General features: G+C 50.2%; 1 protein-coding gene across 1 annotated transcript; it reads right to left on the bottom strand.

The window, feature by feature from the left end:
• Positions 1–8,893: 8,893 nt before the first annotated feature.
• On the bottom strand, positions 8,894–14,605 carry TRIB1 (tribbles pseudokinase 1). The gene is made up of 3 exons (XM_007456063.1): positions 14,246–14,605; positions 11,906–12,198; positions 8,894–9,359 (listed from the first exon to the last, which is right to left on the bottom strand). Exons 1-3 carry the CDS (start codon positions 14,603–14,605, stop codon positions 8,894–8,896), a joined length of 1,119 nt encoding a protein of 372 aa, XP_007456125.1.
• Positions 14,606–19,662: the final 5,057 nt, after the last annotated feature.

Below are 19,662 nucleotides of genomic sequence, written 5' to 3'. Positions count from 1 at the left end.
CCTCATCTCTGGGGTGTGGAAGAATGTTCTCTTTGGCCCGGTTGCTGAGTTTATTCTGGTCACCACTGCACCGCCTTGGCCAGCTCTTGGGAAGATGACTGGGTCCAGCAGCTCTGCTGGTGCTCCCAACTTGACAGGGTGACATTGATGCATCTGCAACCAGAACATTAGCACCAAATAAGGAAGCAGCATGGGGACACAGCCAAGTGAATGCTGAGTAAGAGTAGAGAGCACACGGACTGGCAAACTCTTCCAACAGGAGGCTGGGGAGGGAGCTTAGAGGTCATTTACACACAGGCCACTCATTCTGCCAACTGGGAAACCAAGGTCTTATTTCAGCTGTGTTCTCAGGCTCTGGCCGTTGCCTCTGAGGTTGAGAAAGGTGATGGGACTGGAGGAAGGCAGACAAGTCCATATCCCAGTCCTGTCTTTAGTGAGCCCTGTGACCTTGAGCACTTAACATCTGAGTCTCCATTCCCCATCTGTACAAAGGAGATGATAACATCCCTCAGAGATGCCGTGAGGATTGCAAGAGATGATTCATTCAACACACCCAATGCCAAGCAGCTACTCAGTAATATTAGTTCCTCGCCGTTCCCCTCTCCTGGATTTACCCAAAATATACCCATTTGCAGGAATGACCTCACCTTAACTGAGACTTAACGGGTCTCTGTTTGAAAATGGGTGGCAATCTCATGTTGCCCTAATTGGTCAACAGTGTCAGCTTCACGCAGGAGCTGGTTGCAAATGCAGAGTCTCAGGCCCCACCCAGCCCTGATGAACAGAATCTGCCCCACTCATGAGAAGCACCACTAAGCGTTTTTTTTTTTAATGAGTTGACTTACTGCTTTTGGCCATCATTGACCCCAGTTGTTGGTAGCCAACATTTGTTGAGACTTTGATACATGGCAGGCATGTGGGAAATGTTTTACGGGCATGATCTTATCTAAACTGCACAATCTCAGGAAGTGAGAATGCTCACTAACCCATTTCACAGATAAGACAACTGAAGCTGAGGTGGGTGAGTTCCCTCCGCGGGTAAGTTCTAGAGCCACACTTCAAACCCTGGGCCTCTGCAGCTCCACGCTTCTCACTTTGCCACCCTGCTGGCTAGAACTAAGCTACCTCTGCCTCTGCAGAAACTGGGCATGGGTTAATTTTTTTAATCCCTGTTCTCCTTGTGGGATCCCAGTGAGGCCTCTTGGGTATCTGTGAAATGGCAGTTTCAACTCCCCCCGGGCTCCCAAGGTGGGTTTCTGAGACGCTGGAGGAGCTGACCAGCTGGGCAAAGCCAGAGAAGCCAGACTGCTCTCTGCTCACTTGAACTGATTAAGACCAAGGTCAACAGGCCCCCCGGGGAAGGCTAATGCTCTGGGCACTGCCCTGCTCCCCGAGACTGGCCCTCCCATCTAAGCTGCCCCCTAGAACAGTCAACACTCTGACCTGGCAAGCCTGCAAGCCAGAAGGAAAAGAACAGTTATGACAAAGGAGAGAGGGGGATGTGTAATAATGACAATGGGAACACTAATCTCTGACCGAAATCCCAGGCCAGGCCCTTTTTGTGTTTTATCACCGATCCTGCCTGCAGCACTGCAGCTCTGCAAAACACTTATTTTTATGTACCCATTTTACGGATGAGGAAATGATGGGTCAGAAAGATTTTGCAACTTGCTGAAGGCCACAGACCAAGTAAAGAGGGAGGCTGGGATCCAAATCCAGGTCCGTCTGACTTCCCAGCCTGGATTCTTTCTACTTTGAAGGGATTTGCCTGACTTTCAAGCCACCTACGAGGCACCTTCGCCTAGACACTGAACAGGTTTACTTCATATAACCCTCACCGCCACAGCATTGGGGATAGGTGGCATTATTATTGCAACTGAGGCAGGGAGCGGTCACGTGACTCGTCTGGGTCGTACAGCTAATTAGCTATGGAGCTGGTATTTGCTACCAGGTCTCTCTCACCCTGAAGTTCAAGCTCTTTCCTCTTTCCTGCCAGCTCTGGAAGCATAAAGTGTTTTACCCCAAGAGAGCTCAGGGTCTACTGACATGATAGGACTTTAGTTGTGGGAATAAATATAAAAGATGAACATCTGCCAACATGGGGGAGCAGGTCACTCACACATTAAGAGCATATTCATTAGCATGAGACTCCTTATGTTCAGATCCCATTTACTAGCTGTGTGACCTTGAGCAAGTTACTTACCCTCTCTGGGTTTTCATGTACCCACTTGTAAAATGGGACAAATAAGAGTGCCTTCCTCACAGAGTTGTTATAAGAATGAAATGAGACCATGCCTGTAAAGGACTAAGGCAGCGCTGGGCAGGTATGAATACTCAGTACACGTGGGTTCCTATCATCACAGTCATTCTAATTATTCCCTTTCTGTGTTCATAATTGGCACAGGACATCCAGCAGTGTGTCGAAAGCATATTGAGTGTTCAGGGGCTGTCCGTGAAGTGTCCTCCACAAATTCACTTCCCCAGTGAAGAAATGAGAAAGGTGCTGATCAGCAAGAACTTGGAAACCAACTGTAACTGCAGCTACTGAGAAAGAAAATTTCAAATACAAGACGAGCGTTGGCTGCGAATCGGCTATTCTTTCCCCTCTCTCAGCCTTGGCTTCCCCATCCATAAAATGAGGGGAGTGTGGTTGAACCTGCCTCCCGGCTGCTGACAGCTACGGCTCCACAGGGAGCGGGTTTGGTGGCTCTTCACCTCCCAAAGGCCTCCTCGCGTGTAACAGGGATGGGAAGTCCGTTTGGAGTGTACTTAAACCCTGACCCCACAGGCCCTCGCGGTCCAGCCTTCTACTGGGGATGCGCCTGCTGCCTTCTAGCTAACGAGGCGTGGAGTTGAGATCATGACTGAGCTGCACAGCCACGGGCCTGGCTCGCCGGGCTGTGCTGACCAAGTGCGACGGCCAGGTGAGGAAAGTGCTGGGGACACTCACGTACTCACTGTCTGAAAGGACAGACCTCAGAACCGATGTTTTCAAAATGCCGTGTCTTACGTCCAAAATTTTTCTGGCTCATTCCATGGACTTGCCTGACATTGATCTCATTTGGGTCCAGACACATTCTAGAAGGTCACGCACAGCACACCAGCTTGCACCGAGGAAGCTGAGCTGCAGGGTGCAGGCGCGGGGGTGGGAGCTTGGTCAGGAGTGGCCTGGCTGCTGTTTGGCTGTGGCTTCCCCAGTCTCAGCCTTGGTGTCCCCTCCTAAAATGGGGTAAGTGTGGACTAAATCTTTTTTTTATAATAAACATTTTATTTGGAATAATTTTAGATTTACAGAAAAGTTGCAGAAATAGTACAGATAGTTGCCAAATATCCCTCACTCAGTTTCCCCCGATGATATCATTTTACATTTCCGTGGTACATTTGTCCCAATTAAGAAACCAACAGTGGCACATTATTACTAATTAAAATTCAGACTTTAGTTGGATTTCACTCATTTTCTCACTAACATCCTTTTCCTGTTCCAGGATGCCACATTGCATTTAGGACTGAATCGTTTACAAAGTCTCCCAGTTCTAAAAACCAAGAGGCAGTAAGCCCTCATGGTTAAGGGCTCTGGATGAATGCTGTGCTGTGTGACTTCGGATAAATCCCTCCCTTCTCTGAATCTCAGTCTCTTTATCTATAAAAAGGGGATGATACCAGTACTGCTTTATAGGGGTGCTGTGAGGTAATTTGTTAATTCACGTGAAGCACTTAGCACAGCTCTTAGTACGCCATGAGCGCTCTGTTGATTAGTCTCAGCAAGTAGACATCATAGACTAAAACAAGGAGTAACCCAGCATATGGTACACTTCCTGGCAAAAAATCTCCCAGCACAATGGCTGCTCCAAAAAGAAGATATCATGTTGCTGGTCTAGCACATCAAACCCAAAGTGTAAAGCACCGGACTGGAAAAGGCAAAGATCTGGAGTCAAACAGGCCCATCCACCCACTGCATGAACTTGGACACACTGTTCAGCCTCTAGGTCTCGGCATCCGTATCTGCTAAATGGGAACAAATCATTCACTTCACAGGGTTGCTGAGAAGATAAAATGAGACGCATACTGTAAAGCATCAAGCAGGATTGAGGTGTGATATTTGTGAAAGGGACCATCTTTCTCTTTTCCTACCTCTTCTAGGAACCATAAGTCATTGACTGCTACTGGGATCTTTAAGAATCCACTGAAATCTCATATGGGCAATTCCCAGGGGTTGGTAGTGAGATCCTACTCCTCTTTTTTTTTTTTTTTTTTTTTGGAGGGGAGCCAAAGTCATATTGAAAAGCCAGTTCCATAATCTTCATTGCTACAATGCCTTTTCTCATCCAGTATGAAATTTTCATTCTAATTTCACGCTGCTTCCCTTTTTTTTTTTTTTTTTTTTTTTGGAGGGGAGCCAAAGTCATATTGAAAAGCCAGTTCCATAATCTTCATTGCTACAATGCCTTTTCTCATCCAGTATGAAATTTTCATTCTAATTTCACGCTGCCTGTGACTAGCTTTAAAAGGAAGCAAAAGCTATTCCGATGGTCCCTCTGACGAAGATTATTGTAGGCCCTGTTTTCACAGAATCAGTCTCTTTTCACAGAATACCAGCTGAAAAGGCCGAAGAAGTCAAAGAGTATCACTCCTGTTTAAAGATGAGCAAATGAGAGCCAGAGAGGCAGATCTGTTTGTGCAAGGTCAAATAGTGGAAGAGCTTCAGAGCTAGGAAGAGACCCCAGTCACAAGATCCCGGCTTCTGTGCTCTCGGCTCTCTGACTTGGAGGCCCATTAGGCTCTGAGCTGCTGGAGGACATCCCTCCATTTATCCATCCACACACCCACACACCCACTCGTCCATCCACTCTTCCACTCACCCACCCACTCGTCCATCCACTCATCCACCCACCCACCCACTCATCCATCCATGTTGGTATTGGACACCTTCCTGTGATAGGCACTGAGCTGAGTGCTGAGAGCCAGGGGTGACAAAGATGGTCACAGTCCCCAACTTCATGGAGCTTTCTATGCACTGAGCTACGACTGAGTCTTGGTCATCTGTTTCCCAAGGGACTACCACAGTGCCTGGCGCATGGTAGGTGAACAGTAAATGTTTTTTGAATAATGGATATCTCTCATCTTCAGTAATGCTCCCACCTTTATAACTGACATGCTGAATCATTGTGAAGACCTTGAGGGGGCTAAAATCTCAGTGTCTGTATTTGTCTTGAACCACCTTCTCCAGTTGTCATTCTTACCAGAAGAATTTAAACAACCGTGTGCAGACATAGCCACATTAGGCAAGGAGTAAAAGACCTGAGTTTATGTCTCAGCCCTGAGCTGCTTACTTCTAAGTAGCTCCTGAAAGACATTCGAGGCTGTTTTCTCATCTATCAAATGGAGCAAATAATATTTGACTTGCCTATTTCACTTGGCTGCTGTGAATATAAAAGGAGAGAGAGAAGGAAAAGAGGAGAAAAAGAGGGAAAACTTCTAGAAAGTACAATATGAATCAACAGTCACTGAGATGTTACTTGAATGATTTATGTTGAGGGTACAAGAGAAAATAAAAGTGATCAGCCTTTTAACCAGTACTCGGTACACTCTCCTTCCAACCTTCTATAATGTAACTGGTTGTGATTGCCCCAGATTTGTTCCAACCTTTGAAGAGATTAAATTTATGGATTTGTGGCATCACGTGTCATCCCAGCCAATCCTGACCCATATTTCTCTCCATTTTGTCCATGCCACGGCAGTACAAAAAGGTGCTGTAACCTTAATTGCTTGCAAAGTATTTTGAAATCCTTAGATCAAAAAGCCCTGTGAAGTCCAAAGTATTAGCCTTCTGTGTGCCCAAGGAGTTGTGCAGAGCCTCACCTGGGTTCATCAGGGCAAGGAGAAATTGCAGTGTATGTTCTGAGGACCCAGGAACTTTGGGGTTTAAGGGTCTTCTTCGTGGAATGGCCCTAGATCAACTCCCAGCTTCCTAGTCTCTTAGCTGCTCAGGCATCTGACCATTCTTTGTGTTGCTTTGTGCTTTTTCCATTTCTTAAGTTCCTGGGTCACGAGGCCTGAATTGCACTTACTTTGGTGTCATAGGTCTCTTTCCTGAGTGATCTCAGCCTAAGTCCTAGAAAAGGGCAGATGTGTCACCTGTAATTTCTGTATGCCTTTTCGTTTAAGCCCAGAGTGATGACTTAATCCTCATTCTAACTTTTACCATTAGAACTTAGAGTTAAAATTCTGTCCCGTGGTGGTAACCCTTGGAGGAGGTGTCAGGTAGGGACTGAAACGGGTAGGAGGGGCTCCTGGGGTCCTGGCAGTGCTTTGTTTCCTTGCCCTGACTGTAGGTTAGGCCAGTGTGTTTGTTTCATGAAAATTCAGAGCCACACACTTCTACGTGCATTTTTCTATACATTTGTTACACTTACAATGCAAATATTTTTTTGTTAAATCACTCTGGATGCTAACTGACTTCATATAGAATAAATTTTGATGTGATAGTGAGGCTATACACCTAATCAAATCAAAATCCTTTCTCTTTCTCTGCCTTTGTAATTCAAAATAATGTTGCTTTCAGTTTTCCTTCCTTTAGTTCCATTTTCACACTTACAGGAAAAAAGGGAAAAAAGGAAGAACCTCGATTAGCCATTTTAATTAAGTCTAATGGGGGAGGTAAGGGGGGAGGTTGGTTCTCATCAGAAGTCCTGTGATGCCTCCAGGGATGTATGTGGACCTCTGAAATTACAACAAAATTCTGTTGGATACACATGTACATTTTTCTGAGAAGTGTCCACGATTTTCATCAAATTCTCAAGGGTCCCTGAACTAAAAAGGACCATAAGTCAGAGGGACTCTTACAACTCAAGACTTTTTTATGTATGCTCCTCTGAAATGTTTCTCGACTCTAAATTCAACCCACAGCCCTCACCAACCTGATTCACCAAATTGGTTTCACCCATCAAAATGAATTTGCTCACTTCAATGGAAAAAGTGAATGGGCTCAGCTGTCAAAGGTCATACATAATAATCATCATCTGTTTACTTCTCCATCTCCTCCTCGAGATCCCAGGCCCTGATGCCAGAGACCTTTGCAGCCTCAGTGTGAAAGTGCACCAGGCAATGGCGGATTGGACTCCAAAGAAAGTCACTGCACCCATTTACGAAACCAGATTTATTAAAATTTCTCTACAAGTCAGAACAGCCGTCTCACATATATACTACATGTACAGGAAGGATCTAGTGTTTCGAAGCCCCAGCCAGCCCAGAGTCCTTAGCCGGGTCATGTATCACAGATACAACATTCAAGCAACCACAAGAGCGTTAGTGGGACAGAGGCTTCTGTCCTCCCTCTTCTCCAAGTCCCATGATTCTGTCAAGGTAAATATTGCCAATGATCATTCACATTTCACGTGGTCTTAGACACGCAGGTTATTCAGACAGACACAGACAACAGAATAAGCGTCAGAGCCAAAACAACAACAAAAATTCGGACATATGTATAAAAGGTACACTATATGTACAAAGTACACAGTACGTGAGGTATACACGGTATTCTCACAACGCATGTTAGTAGTTTGCCTAGGCGTAGCCCTTAAAAGTGACTGCCTGTTTTTGTGCCATTTCTCAAAATACAGTATGTTTGGTTTACCCGTTTAATCACCTGATTTCAGTACTGTCTGAGACATTCACTGATATTTCATCTGTACTTGTTTTTTTAATGCAAGTTGCAGTTTCTTTGTTAAGCTCTATCTTTTGTAGGTAGTGAGTTCCCAACTCTGGAAGCATTCAAAAAGAGGTTGCAGACCCACCTGTGAAAGAAGCTGTGTGTCGGGGGGCGGATTTCTGCATTGGGAGGTTGGCAGAGAAACGAAAGAAGTTGGACCAGATGACTTTTAACGTCAAGTTTAAAGATTTGCGGCTTGCTATTTCATCCCAGATACTGATGATACTGATGTATTCATAAACCACACCACATCTGAAATATTAACAACCTGTCATGCAAAACTGCAGACCATACCCATGGGGGTGGTTAAAGTATAATTCTGGAAGTTAGTCTGAGAACCGTCTAAGACTATCCAAAATTCACTTTCTCTGAAGCACAAAGATGTTTAACATTTGCTCTTGGGAGAGGGAGTGGAGAGCCTTCTTATCTTTCTCCTCCTAGACAAAATGTTCCACCCTGAGATGGTCTTGGGGAAAAAAGTAAAGGATAAATGCTAACATATTTGAGGGGAACCAAGAAAGCTAATGGTTTCCAAGTGCTCAAATTCTTGTTAAAAGTCTCCAGTCTCTCTGTCTGAGCTCAGAGTTCTAAAATAGCCAGGAGTTTGAATCTTTTATGATACTTTTCCACAGTTAGCTGGTAAGTGCTTTTATAGTGAAGGGGTGGGAGGGCGCATTTCAAGGTCAGAAAGAAGGCATTAGTGCAAATGAGGTCTTGGCAGGAAATGGAGGAGAAATTCTGGGTTCGCGGTTCAGGCAGGCTCCTATGCCCCTGAAACAGTCTGCTCCAAAAAGATGAAGAAAGGGTGAGTGTTAAACCAAACCAGAAAAAACAACTTTCCGATCAGAGAAGCTAGGGTAGCAAAAGTCTGGCTACCACAGACAAGTTCGAAGATGGCAGGTTTATTGGCCCAAATTATTTGTCACCCTGTTAAAAATATGGTTATTGCCCAAAATGCCATTGTGCGATTCATTTCCTCTCCCTTTAGAATGTTCATTTCACTTGATCACATGCTGTAGGATACCATACTCCTTGCCACCTGTAAAAGATGCAGAACCCCCAAATCTGACAAAAGGACAGCTGGCGAAGGTTCATTAAGGGAAACAACTCTGCAGGAAAGGCCTGTCCATCTTTAGAAATGGAAATGCCATGTGTGAGAATTATGAGGTTTCTGAGGTTTGGGGATTAGCAGAAGAAGGAACTGATGTCACTGTCCTCCTGGTACTCTGGAACAATCTGGTCGGAAGTTCCTACTTCTGAGTCGACATACCCAGGCTCCAAGACAGACTCGAACCAGGGATGGAGTAAGATCTCTGGAGCAGTGAGTCTTTCTGAAGGCTCCCGTCTCAGGAGGCTGCGAATGAGGCACCTGGCTTTGGGGGAAATGTGGTCAGGAATGCAGAACTGTCCACGTCGGATTTTGGAGAAAAGGGCACTGGGGTCTGAGTCATGGAAGGGGTAGCGTCCCACCAAAAGGGTGTAGAGCATCACCCCGAGGCTCCAAACGTCCGCCGCCTTTCCGGAGTAGGTCCCTGTGGTGTTGAGAATCTCGGGGCTCACGTAGGCTGGGCAGCCGTGTTTGTCTGACAAAGCATCATCTTCTCCCTTAATTATGTGTGTATCTTCTAGACTTTCCAGTCTGAGCTGGGTTCTGTAGGAGAGAGGAAACAAGCCATTACTTCCAGATCAGCTACTATGAAAACCAAGGCCTTCCCAATAATAGCGCCCACAAGTACTCATCGCAAAGGCCCAAGGAATGCCAGTTACCCCTTCATCCAGTTAGCAGTGCCTTGCATCACCCAGGAGGACTCAGGATTTCACAAACCAATACAAACTGCAATAAACATTAGCAAAGTATTGAGAGAGAGCCTGGGGTGGAGGGTATGATGCAAAGCCCCAAATACTATTCATTATGCTACAGCTTATAAGACATATCCTAATAGGGGTTACACAATTTACAAAGTTCACATTGCAGCAGTGGGAGCCTGTCTCAGGGGAATGCTGACATTTCTCCAAAAGCTATCAGGGAGGAGCAGTTTATCCTACTGCTTCAGGGAGAGCCTGGGCATCCTACAAGCCGATCTTATCTCTTATCATGCCACTGACTGCCAGGGCTACTTGGACCCGTTGCTTGGCATTACAGAACATTACAGAACACGGAGCCCAAGGTCACTGTTACTGCACACAGGTTGTTAGCACTCCTGTTCACATCGATATATACACACAGAGGGAATTCTGTCCACCTGAGCCCAAGCCATGACGGCCATGACGGGAAATGTACAAGGAATGTTAATTTATTGGGATGTTTAATTGCAAAGACTGCTTAGCCTGGACAGAAAGGACAAAGAAAAGCAGCTGGTGGATTTGAAAGACGCAGGAGCCCTAAAACGCCCTCGTATGTGTGCACATGCACATACAAACACACACACACACACACACGCACACACACATCCTAGGATGGCACATCAACACCTGAGCTCATTCACTCAGGTAAGGGTTTATCTCTTCAGGTAACAACTAAGGTTTGAAACATCTTTAGTTAAGGCTCTCTGATGAAGCTGCAGGTGCCTCCTTGTTCAGATCCAGCCACTCAAGCCTCTTGGCTCCCCCAAAGCCCAGAGCCATGTGGGGAGTCTCCAATACATGGTGGTCACTTATGCTCCCCCCAGCTTCTCCGAAACAGCCCTGTGTCAGTAAGTCACTCGTTGCGAAGTTAGACGCAAACATTTGGTACAGGCTACTGAGTCAATTCCTTTTCCTCTCAAAGGTCTAGTTCTTTTTTGTTTTTTTTTTTTCTTCTTCTTCCTGCCTTCCTGTTCCCTGGAGTGTAGTATATACATGTGCTAACTTCAGTATGTCCTCAGCCTGACCTCCCCCCACCCCGTCCCCCCCTCCCGTCGTTATGTAAAATACCCATTGGTTCTGTAAACGGAAAATATGACTCAACCCACACTGTCTGCCACTGATTGGCTGCTGTAGTACTAAAACCCTGCACCTGTGCTGGTTACACGAATAGCGTCAGCCTGTCATTGCTTAACCCTCGGGTTGCCAAACTCCACGCACATGACATTCGCCTGTGCAATAGCAAATTTCAACAGTAAGCAAGGAGGTGTGTAAGGTGTGTTTCAGAAAATACATCACCATATCAAGGAGAGTGTTCCAGGAATTGGAAACCTCTTCATTACCAACACTTTGCTTTTCTTTGCTAATCAGTATGATCCAATGACTCTTGCAAGGTCAGACACAAAGCCATGCTTTCTGGCAACTCAACCCTATACTTTTTCATAGGACCTGAAGTCAAGGGTAAAAAAAGCACAGGTGGGGTGAGCCCTGCATGAATACCTACAACAAAGTAACACACACCCACCTGTGCAATTCTACAATGGTATTGCTTTTAATTTTTCCACAAGGGATGTGGCCCACCTCTTAAAATCAGGTAAGGTTTATCTCCTGTGGCTTCCTGAATTCTCAACTGAAACCTCAACTCTGAATCTTAATGTCACATTATTGTCTTATCGAGCTCATCTTGTTCTTTATGAGGTAAGCCATGATCTATATTTAGCAACCAATTCTAGCCAGCTTCCATTTCTCATTCAACTGTGGCTATCTTCTGAAGATGTAGCCAAACAAGACATCTAAAAAGTCACGGGAGAATGGGGAGAAAATATTGGGGGCCAAGCCTGACTCATAATAAGAGTGTGGTGTGAAGGAAAGGGATAGGTTTCTGCAACTACGACAGTCTGACCAGCTCTGTGATACTTACTAGGTACAATAAATAAATAAATAAACAGGGGGGAAAAAAACAAGGAAAAAAACCCCACTCAGTATAAACAAGGATTTGAAGACATCCTCTAGGAATGGGTGTTGTGAAGGGCAGACTGACATTTGTACCCCACGAGAACTGACCTTTCTGACAACGATGGGGAATAAACCTGATCCTGGGGTGGAAGCAGGGAGGGCATCCTGTCCTCACGTGACATCCCACAGATGCACCAAGGTGTCCCCAGGCCACGTCCACAAGGGTGCAGAATAACCAACTTTGGCTTTGGCCCCTCTGGAGAGAGGGTTTCTAAAGACTAAATCTGGGACAACTGAGCCCTTGGTGTTGTTTTGAACCAACACCCTGCACCTAACTGCTCGACCTGCACCGTCATTTTGGAGTCAAAAGGCACAGGAGAGGCTGTGGAGGCCGCTCACCTCTCCTCCGTGGAGAAGACAAACTTCCTAAGCTTTAGGTCCCCCAGCACGATGGCTGACTGGTGGCAGTGGGCAACGGCAGAGACGATCTGCTTGAAGAGCCGGGCAGCCTCCTCTTCCCGCAGCCTCTTCCGGCTACGCACGTAGGAGTGCATGTCCCCAAAGTCCCTCTCAAAGAAGACATAGGCTTTGGTTTCCCCAAGGATCACTTCCACAATGCCAGTGATGTTCCTGTGTGAGGGCAGCTGGATGTAAGGCCGGATTCTGTCCTGGTAGTGTTTAATGGGAAACACCTGCAGAAAGAAGGGGACTCACTTAGGAGGCTAGAAAAGCAGAGGCTGCCTCCCAGATCCTGGGCTGGGCTGCAGTTCTCAATCTCTGGGCTTTGGTTGAAAGTGAGGCTCCATTCATTTACCCCAACCTCCTGCAACCCCTGTTAGCTCTGCAACCCCACCTGATGCAGCCTGGGCTACTCCTAACACCCAAAAGCAGTAGCATCTAGGGCTAGCAAATCTCCAAAGAGCTACCATATGGATGGTTTGAAAGAAGTCTTCTAGGTATGGCCTTCCGGCTTCAGAGAGCTAAGCTCCTAAGTCCCCACCCTCTGCGGCCCTTTCTCACTGGCAGGTAATGCTGTGCAAAGTGGCTGGTAGAGATCCCCCTGGGATCTCCAGGAGCAGCCCCTGGAAATGCATGACCTCCTGCAGACCAGAGAGAGCACAGGACATGGTGACTCTGCAGCCTCCAAGTGGAAGAACATGCAGCTGGAGAACGTACAGCTCTGTCATTACTCAGAAGGAACAGATGACTCCAAGCGCCAAGACTGTCAACACAGCCCTAAGGAACCTGCCGAGGCTGTGACTCAGGTATAAGCAGCCTTGAGTTAAAATTCCCACAGGAGGGGATACGGGATCCTCTGGGGGGGGGGGGGCCGGTTCATTTGTTTACTTATCTCCCCCCGCCCCAACTCCCATCCCCACTTTCACTCGGGACATGGGTAGCATCTTCTCTAAGAAGCTGGCTGGTCTCTTTAAGGGCCTTTTGTTTAGTCCGGTTACTCATATCCTAGACTCAACTGGAAACGGTGACACACGGGCTGTCACCATCTGGATTCAGCTATTATCTGCTCGGAGGAACTGGAAGGGGTTGCACAATGACCAGACCCACCCCACCTCTGACGCTCGGTTGCTCCGGCACCAGCTCGAAAAACCTTTCCGCTGCCCCCCTCCTCCCACACCAGCCCACACTCATACCCTCTGAGCTCTGATCCCCAGCCACCACGGAGAAAAGATTTTGCCCCCCTCTAAACTGGGCTTGAACACACATGTGAAGTTTCGTTCGCGTCGGACAGTAGGTGGCAGCAGCGAGGCCAGGGAAGGGGAGCTCGGGGGGTCAGGTGAGTTGCGGAAAACCAAAGAGCGACTTAAACTGAGGGGTGACCCTATCTTTCCGGTGAAAACGAGCAGCCCGGAGGCTTCTCAGGGGTGTCTGAGGCCCGGGTGTCCAGCTCGCAAAGGGTGCATGGCCTGTGGGAATGTTCTGCGTCTATGGGCGCTAGAGGAGAGCGCGGAGGATCCTGTTTGCAAGAGTTGCATCCCCTCCAGGATGCAGCCCCTTATGTTCAAAGGAGAATCGCGGGCCGGAAAAGCAAGACATGAATGGAAGCGAGGGTTCCCAGTCGGTGTGGGCTTTCCAACATTTCTATTCCGGCCAAATACCCCCCGCCCTCGCTGGAAGACCCTCTCAGACTACTCTCTGGGGAGGACAGGGTTCCGGTTCCAGCGCGGGTTCCAGCCGGAATCCCCAAGACCGGAGCCCAACACGGACTCCCCGCCCCCTTACCACCCACGGCTGAGCCCGGGTGCCTCGCAGCCCCAGCAAGAGAGTTGCCAGCTCCAAGCTCCAAGGAGGCACCCACAGCAGGGCGTCCTTCCAGAACGAGGGGCGGGGGAAGCGAGGAGAATGGGAAAAGGGGAATGGCATGGCCCTGGAATCCATATCAATTCCACAACTTATGTGGAACGCCACGCACTAAACTCGGCGCTAAGCAAATAATATAGATGTTGTAAAGCAACTGAGCACCGCACTTCCTCTCGACCGCCAAGCCCCCACTATACCACGCCATCCGAACCCTTCAATCCCCAATAGGGTGACCCTGGTCAAATGCTGCCTTACCGGGCTCAAACCCCCTTATCCGCCTTGCCCCAAGCCCAAGCCCTGATGGCACCTTCGGCCCCCGGGCGACGGCGGGCGAGACCCCAAACACCTTTGCCTGCCACCGGGTCCCCTCACCCCGCGACCCCCCGCCGGGTCCCGGGTCCCGGCCCCCTGAGTGCCTACCTTGCAGCGCAGCTCGCGGCCGGTGTGGAGGCACAGCGCCCGGGACACATGCTCGCGCTCGGCCAGGGGCAGCAGCAGGTAGTCGGCGATGCGGCTGGGCCCCGGCGCGCTCCCGGGGCCGCCGCCAGCCCCCGGAGCGGCGGGCGGAGGCTGCGGGCTGCAGGGAGAGCCAGGGGGGCTGAGGTAGTCCGGGGGGCTAGAGCACTCGGAGAGACGTGGGCACTTGGCCGCCACGGCCGCCGCGTCGTCCGCGTCCAGCAGGCGTTTGGCCGGGACACCCCGGCCGACCGGCAGCAGCAAGGCCGGAGCGCGGGGCTGCGAGACGCCGCTCATAGCAGAGCGCACGGGACCGACCCGCATCCCGTCCCCGGCCGGGGCGGCTCCGGCTTTGTACGTCCTCGGATCGGCGCGGGAAGGCGCAACTGGGTCGGCGCCGGCGCCGCGACTTACTCCAGCCCGCGGGATGGAGGCTGCAGACGGAGCTTGGTTCTGCCCCCACGGGGGGCAAAGCCGGAGCCGCTCCCGGGCGCTCGCGGTACACGCGAGGACCACGGTGGCCGCGCGTCCGGGGCAAGGAGGCCGGTTCGGGTCCCCGGATCCCCGTGGGTACCGGCTCGGGGCGCCTCGCTATTGTTGTAGAGGCTGCCGACAGTCGGGGAAGCAGAGGCGGCGGCGGCCTCCGAGGTCCGGAGCAGCGAGAACAAGATTCCGCAGGCTCGGCGGAGCCACGGAGCAAATGCACTTCCCGAAGCCACGGAGCAAATGCACTTCCCGAAGCAAGAAGTGTCGGAGCGAAAGCCGGACCAACTTTTTCCGCGGCGCCCAGGATCCTACGCGCTCCGGGCTCCCGGCGTTGAGTGTGCGCGAGACAGAAGCGCTCGGAGACGGTAACTGAGTGTGAGTGACTGTGTGCGCCGCACCGATCCCGGCCACTGCACTCCTCCTTCTCCTTTTCCTCCACCTCCTCCGCCTCCCGGTGACTCACGCTGTATACACATACACTCACAGGCCGGGCTGTGTAAACAGTTGGGAAGCCGGGTTGTGCAATGAGGTGGCTGCGACGACTCGGGCCCTGCCGCCGGGCGAGCAGTCACCGGAGCGGAGGGGAGGTGCAGCTGGGCCGGCGGGGGCGACGGGGGTGGCCCGACGGCTGGGGATGCTTCGGGCAGAGCGCGCTCCGGCGCAGGTGGCGTGTCCTGCGCGCGCACACGCCCCCCGGGCCGGTCTAGGCGGGAGGAGGCGCGCGCCCTCCCGCAGGCCGCGGGCTCCGCGCTAGAAGCCGGAGGAGGGGGCGGAGGAAAAGTTCCCGTGACGTCAGGGTCCCGGGGAAGTGGGCGGGAGGGGAGGGGCCGTGGGGGGCGAAGCGACCGTTGATTGGTGCGCGCTCCCCATTCACTCCGAGCACAATGGACTGCGGGCGCGCGCACCAGGGCTCTCAGCGCCCGCCGCTCGCTGCAGCCGCGGGGGTGACACCTCTTGACCCGGGGATCCCCCCAGTGCCCCGCGCCTTGGGACCTCCGGTTGGAGCCGTGGGCGTCGCCGAGGCCCGGCGGTAGCCGGAGGAAGGGAGGAGAGAGAAGGTGATGAATTCCAGAATCACTCATTCACCCCCACGCGGTGGTTCCGGGGAAGACCTGCGCGTGGTAGTGGATGTGGCTTTTTTTTTCCTTTTCCCGCCCCCTCCCAGCTCTAATCCCCAGCGTCTGTTCGCTTCCACAAATAGAACCTTCTGTTGGATGAAATAAGAGCAAACACTGGGCCTTCTGCGCTGCCTCCACCTCCACGCCCCTCCCGCGCCTGCCGCCCGCCCGGATTGCACGGAAATAGCTCCTCCGGGCTCCCGGGCCGCCCCTTCGCGGTGACTCGCAGAAAGAGCTTCCTGAGCCGGGGCCGGTGGGAAACAAAGGATGTGGGGAGAGGGCGGAAGGGGCCCACGTGGCCGTCGCCGAATTCCTGCCCTCTCCCCAGCCTCCACACGCGCAGCAGGGTCTAGGACACCGGGGCCAGCCCAGTTCCGTGGTGGCCGGGGAGCGGAGTGTAAGTCGTCCTGGCCACCGACAGTGATGCTGCCTACACCCGGGCAACCCTGCCAGGGAGTGTGCATGCACTCGTGCAACGTGATTTGGGTGAGCTCGAGATGTGTGTCAGACCCTGCACAAAGCTCCGTGAAAAAACAACCTAGAATCTGTCGGTTTTCTTTCTTTCGAGAACCAGGTCCATTTGGAGTCCCTGGACACCCGACATAGATAACTGTTATCAGACAGTCCCTTCCGTACTTCTGCTAAGTGCTTCATTTTCTAAAACCAGGTCGAGCCCCAAGGATAAATCCTTTTCCATATCAAATCTCCATTCGTTCAACAAATACTAATGAAGCATCTGCTAAAGTAGACGCTAGGGATTCGAAGATGAAAACTAGTAATAATAGCTAACATTAATTGAGGTCTGTAACGTGCACTTTACACACACTGCAGTTTTACAGCCACCCAGTGGGGTTATTTTTTGCCCTTTTTCACACAGAGGAAGCCTGCAAAGTTAAGTTACTTGCTGTGGTCAAATAGCTACTGAATGCATTCAAGCTCTTAAGCATTTGTGGGAACTCAGGGAAGATTACAATTTGTACAGAGAAAAGAGAAGTCAGGGAGGATTCCCCCTAGAAGGCATTTGACCTGGGGGGCTGTATGGGATTGTAAACGAGTTGCTGGGGTGGGGTGGGGGGAGGGCAGGGATGTGGGGAAGGGTAGGGTCAGCTTAAAGAGGCCAGGGTGGCTGCAAGGCCAGAGCTGAGCCTGCACTGCACATGTCGTTGGGGGAAATGTGAAAAGCTCCAATGCCTGCTGAGAAGGCTGCACTTAATCCTGTAACCAGGCGAGAACCCACCAGAAGTTTTCCTTCTTTCAGGTTCATTTTGTGCTATTTATTTAAGATCCATTGAGCTGCCAGCTGAGCATCAGCACTTGGATGGCAAACTCAGCATGGGCCACCAGCATCTTCCTCCAAGGTGTGCACCTCCCTCACTGCCTCTTCTGAGAGAAAGGCATCACCACCACCCATCCCCAGGGCCAGAATTCCTGGCAGTCATTTCCCCTTGAATCCACCCTTTTCCTATCCCCCACTCAGTTGTCACTGGGTCCATCCTAGACCTGCTAGGTCTCACAGCCACCCCCTGCTGTCCCCTCATCAGCCTCATGGAGCTGCCCCTTGCAGACTATTTCTCATGCTCCCTTGCCCACTGGCTTACAGCCCATTTTGCCCAGAGGGAGGCCCTGGAGGGAGATGAGAGGGTGCTGCTTTGGGCACTGGCTGCACCTCCTCTGTGGCCCAGGCCCCGCTAGCCAGCCCCTCTGTGTAGCTGTTGCCATGTGCTGCCAGATCTCCCTATAGGAATGAAGGATTTATCCACCCACACCCACCCAAGCCTCCACCCCAGGACTGCTAGGAACGCCTTTTGGGAGTTTTGGAAACTGCCTCAGCTGAGAAGGGCTACCTTGCCCCAAGTTCATACTCCCTTCCCAGGAGGTCCACATCCAATGACAGGTGATTGTGGAGTCCAGCCTCCTCGCCCGAACTTGAGCCAACTCTGAAGGGCAACCCAGCTTCAGCCGCCCATTTAGGGTCAACTGAGTTCTTCCTTGAGATTGCCTCCAGCACAGCTCTTCTCTCCAGCCAGTCCTATTCCTTCCCTCCCCTTCCACAGGCACTCCCTGATAAACCTCCTGCATGCTAATCTCCATCTCCAGTCAGGCTTCCTGGGGGACCCGACCAAGGCACCGCCTCCCTCTTCCTGGCCCTAGCTTGCTCTAGGCACTCTGGCTCCTGGGATCAAGTGACACAACTTTCATCCCTCCTGCCCTAGGGTGGAAGCAGCTTCACGATGTTGATAACCTCTGGGCCCACCCTGCACACCGTGTTGTTTTCTTCTATGTTTGTTTCTGCTCTTCCAATACCTTCATAACTAGTTCCTCGCTTTAATTTTTTTCCACGGTACTTCCTGGCCTGGGTTCCATTTTCCTGACTGATCCAAACCCTGTACCTTTCCCATGTCAATCCACTCTTCTCTACTCTCATGATCTTAGTTCAGAAACTTCTGGTTTTCTGCAGTAAGCTGCTAACTGGATCACTCATTCACCCTTTCAACATACAAGGGCACCTACTCTGCCAGTGTACCTACTAGCTGCCGGAGATATAATGGTGCACAAAACAAAATGTATCCTTGAGCTCCTTAATCCATTCCCCACACTGCTATCAGAGCACTTTTTCTAAAATTTAAATTTGATCACATCAGGCCCTGGCCTAAAAACCTGGCAGGGACCCTCAGATGATAAAATCCAAACAGCCGCTTTCCTGGCCTTACTTCCCATTCCAGTCTCACCTTTCTTGTCTCCTCGCTAGCAACATACCCATGCCAGCTCCTGGTAGGGCCCTAAACAGATCTTACTAATTCACACCTCTGCATTTTTGCCTGTGCTCTTTCCTCCCACTGGAATTCCCTCCCCTCCCACTGCCAATCTGATGAACTCCTATTCATCCTTCAAAACCCCACACAGATTTCCCCTGCACAGCAATCAAATTTAAATGTCCTGCCAAGTGCTGTTGAGTCCTCCATCTAGCTTTTTCTCATGGCACTGTCCACTCAGCTGTGTTCCAGAGGGCAGAGGCCATGTCTTATTCAGCCGTGTGTCTCCAGTCCCCAGCCCAGTGTCTGTTATAAAGGAGGAGCTTAGTAAGTGACAACCAAACAAATATACTCAAGGGCAGAGGGTCACCCACAGGGAGGGCCTGAGATGAGAGACAGGGATGGAGAATAGGCATTTGGGCCAAGACAGGGGACTGGAGAATAGGGCACAGATTTCAGAGTTGAATGTCTAGCCCTGGAAGGCAACAGGATATGGAAAAAGAAAGGGCTGAAGCTTTGGGGGCCTCCAGCCTGCATGCCTGGGAGGACAGACATGTACTCTTGACAGGTCCTGAGATCAAGTCAGCCAAGGGGACAAGTGAGCTAAAATTTTCCTGACTTCATTGCTGGGGCTTTCCCTGCTGGCAAAGTCTGGACTGAACTTCCATCAGACTTTTCAGATACTTATTTGAGGAAGTCAGTTACTCTTTATAAGCCTCAGTTGCCTCACCTGTGAAATGGGCATAACAAAGGCTTGGTTTTCCTCCCCTGCAAAATTCTTTTGGAAAGAAATAGCTATAAACTATTTGTCCTTATGAGTTACCTACCCACACACAAATATGATTATCAAATATGGGCATGCCTTGATTTTGAACTCTGTTCATTTAGTCAACAAATATTCATTATCGGTTTACCATATGCTGGAGTTGGAAAAGGCCTTTACCATGAAAATTCAAATTGACAAATACAAATATATAAGTAAACAGGATGTGAATTGGATAGTAATTCTTCCTGTCTTAAAAGG

This window comes from Lipotes vexillifer, unplaced genomic scaffold, assembly GCF_000442215.2.
Source record: "Lipotes vexillifer unplaced genomic scaffold, Lipotes_vexillifer_v1.1 scaffold84, whole genome shotgun sequence".
Lineage (NCBI taxonomy): Eukaryota > Metazoa > Chordata > Mammalia > Artiodactyla > Lipotidae > Lipotes > Lipotes vexillifer.
This window is presented reverse-complemented; position numbering and strand designations above follow the sequence as displayed.

Coding starts and splice junctions, on each gene's coding strand:
- TRIB1 (XM_007456063.1), bottom strand. CDS start 14,605: ATGCGGGTCGGTCCCGTGCGCTCTGCTATGAGCGGCGTCTCGCAGCCC. Junction 12,199..14,245: donor GCCGCGAGCTGCGCTGCAAG/GTAGGCACTCAG, acceptor TTCTTTCTGCAG/GTGTTTCCCATTAAACACTA. Junction 9,360..11,905: donor GTCTTCTCCACGGAGGAGAG/GTGAGCGGCCTC, acceptor TCTCTCCTACAG/AACCCAGCTCAGACTGGAAA.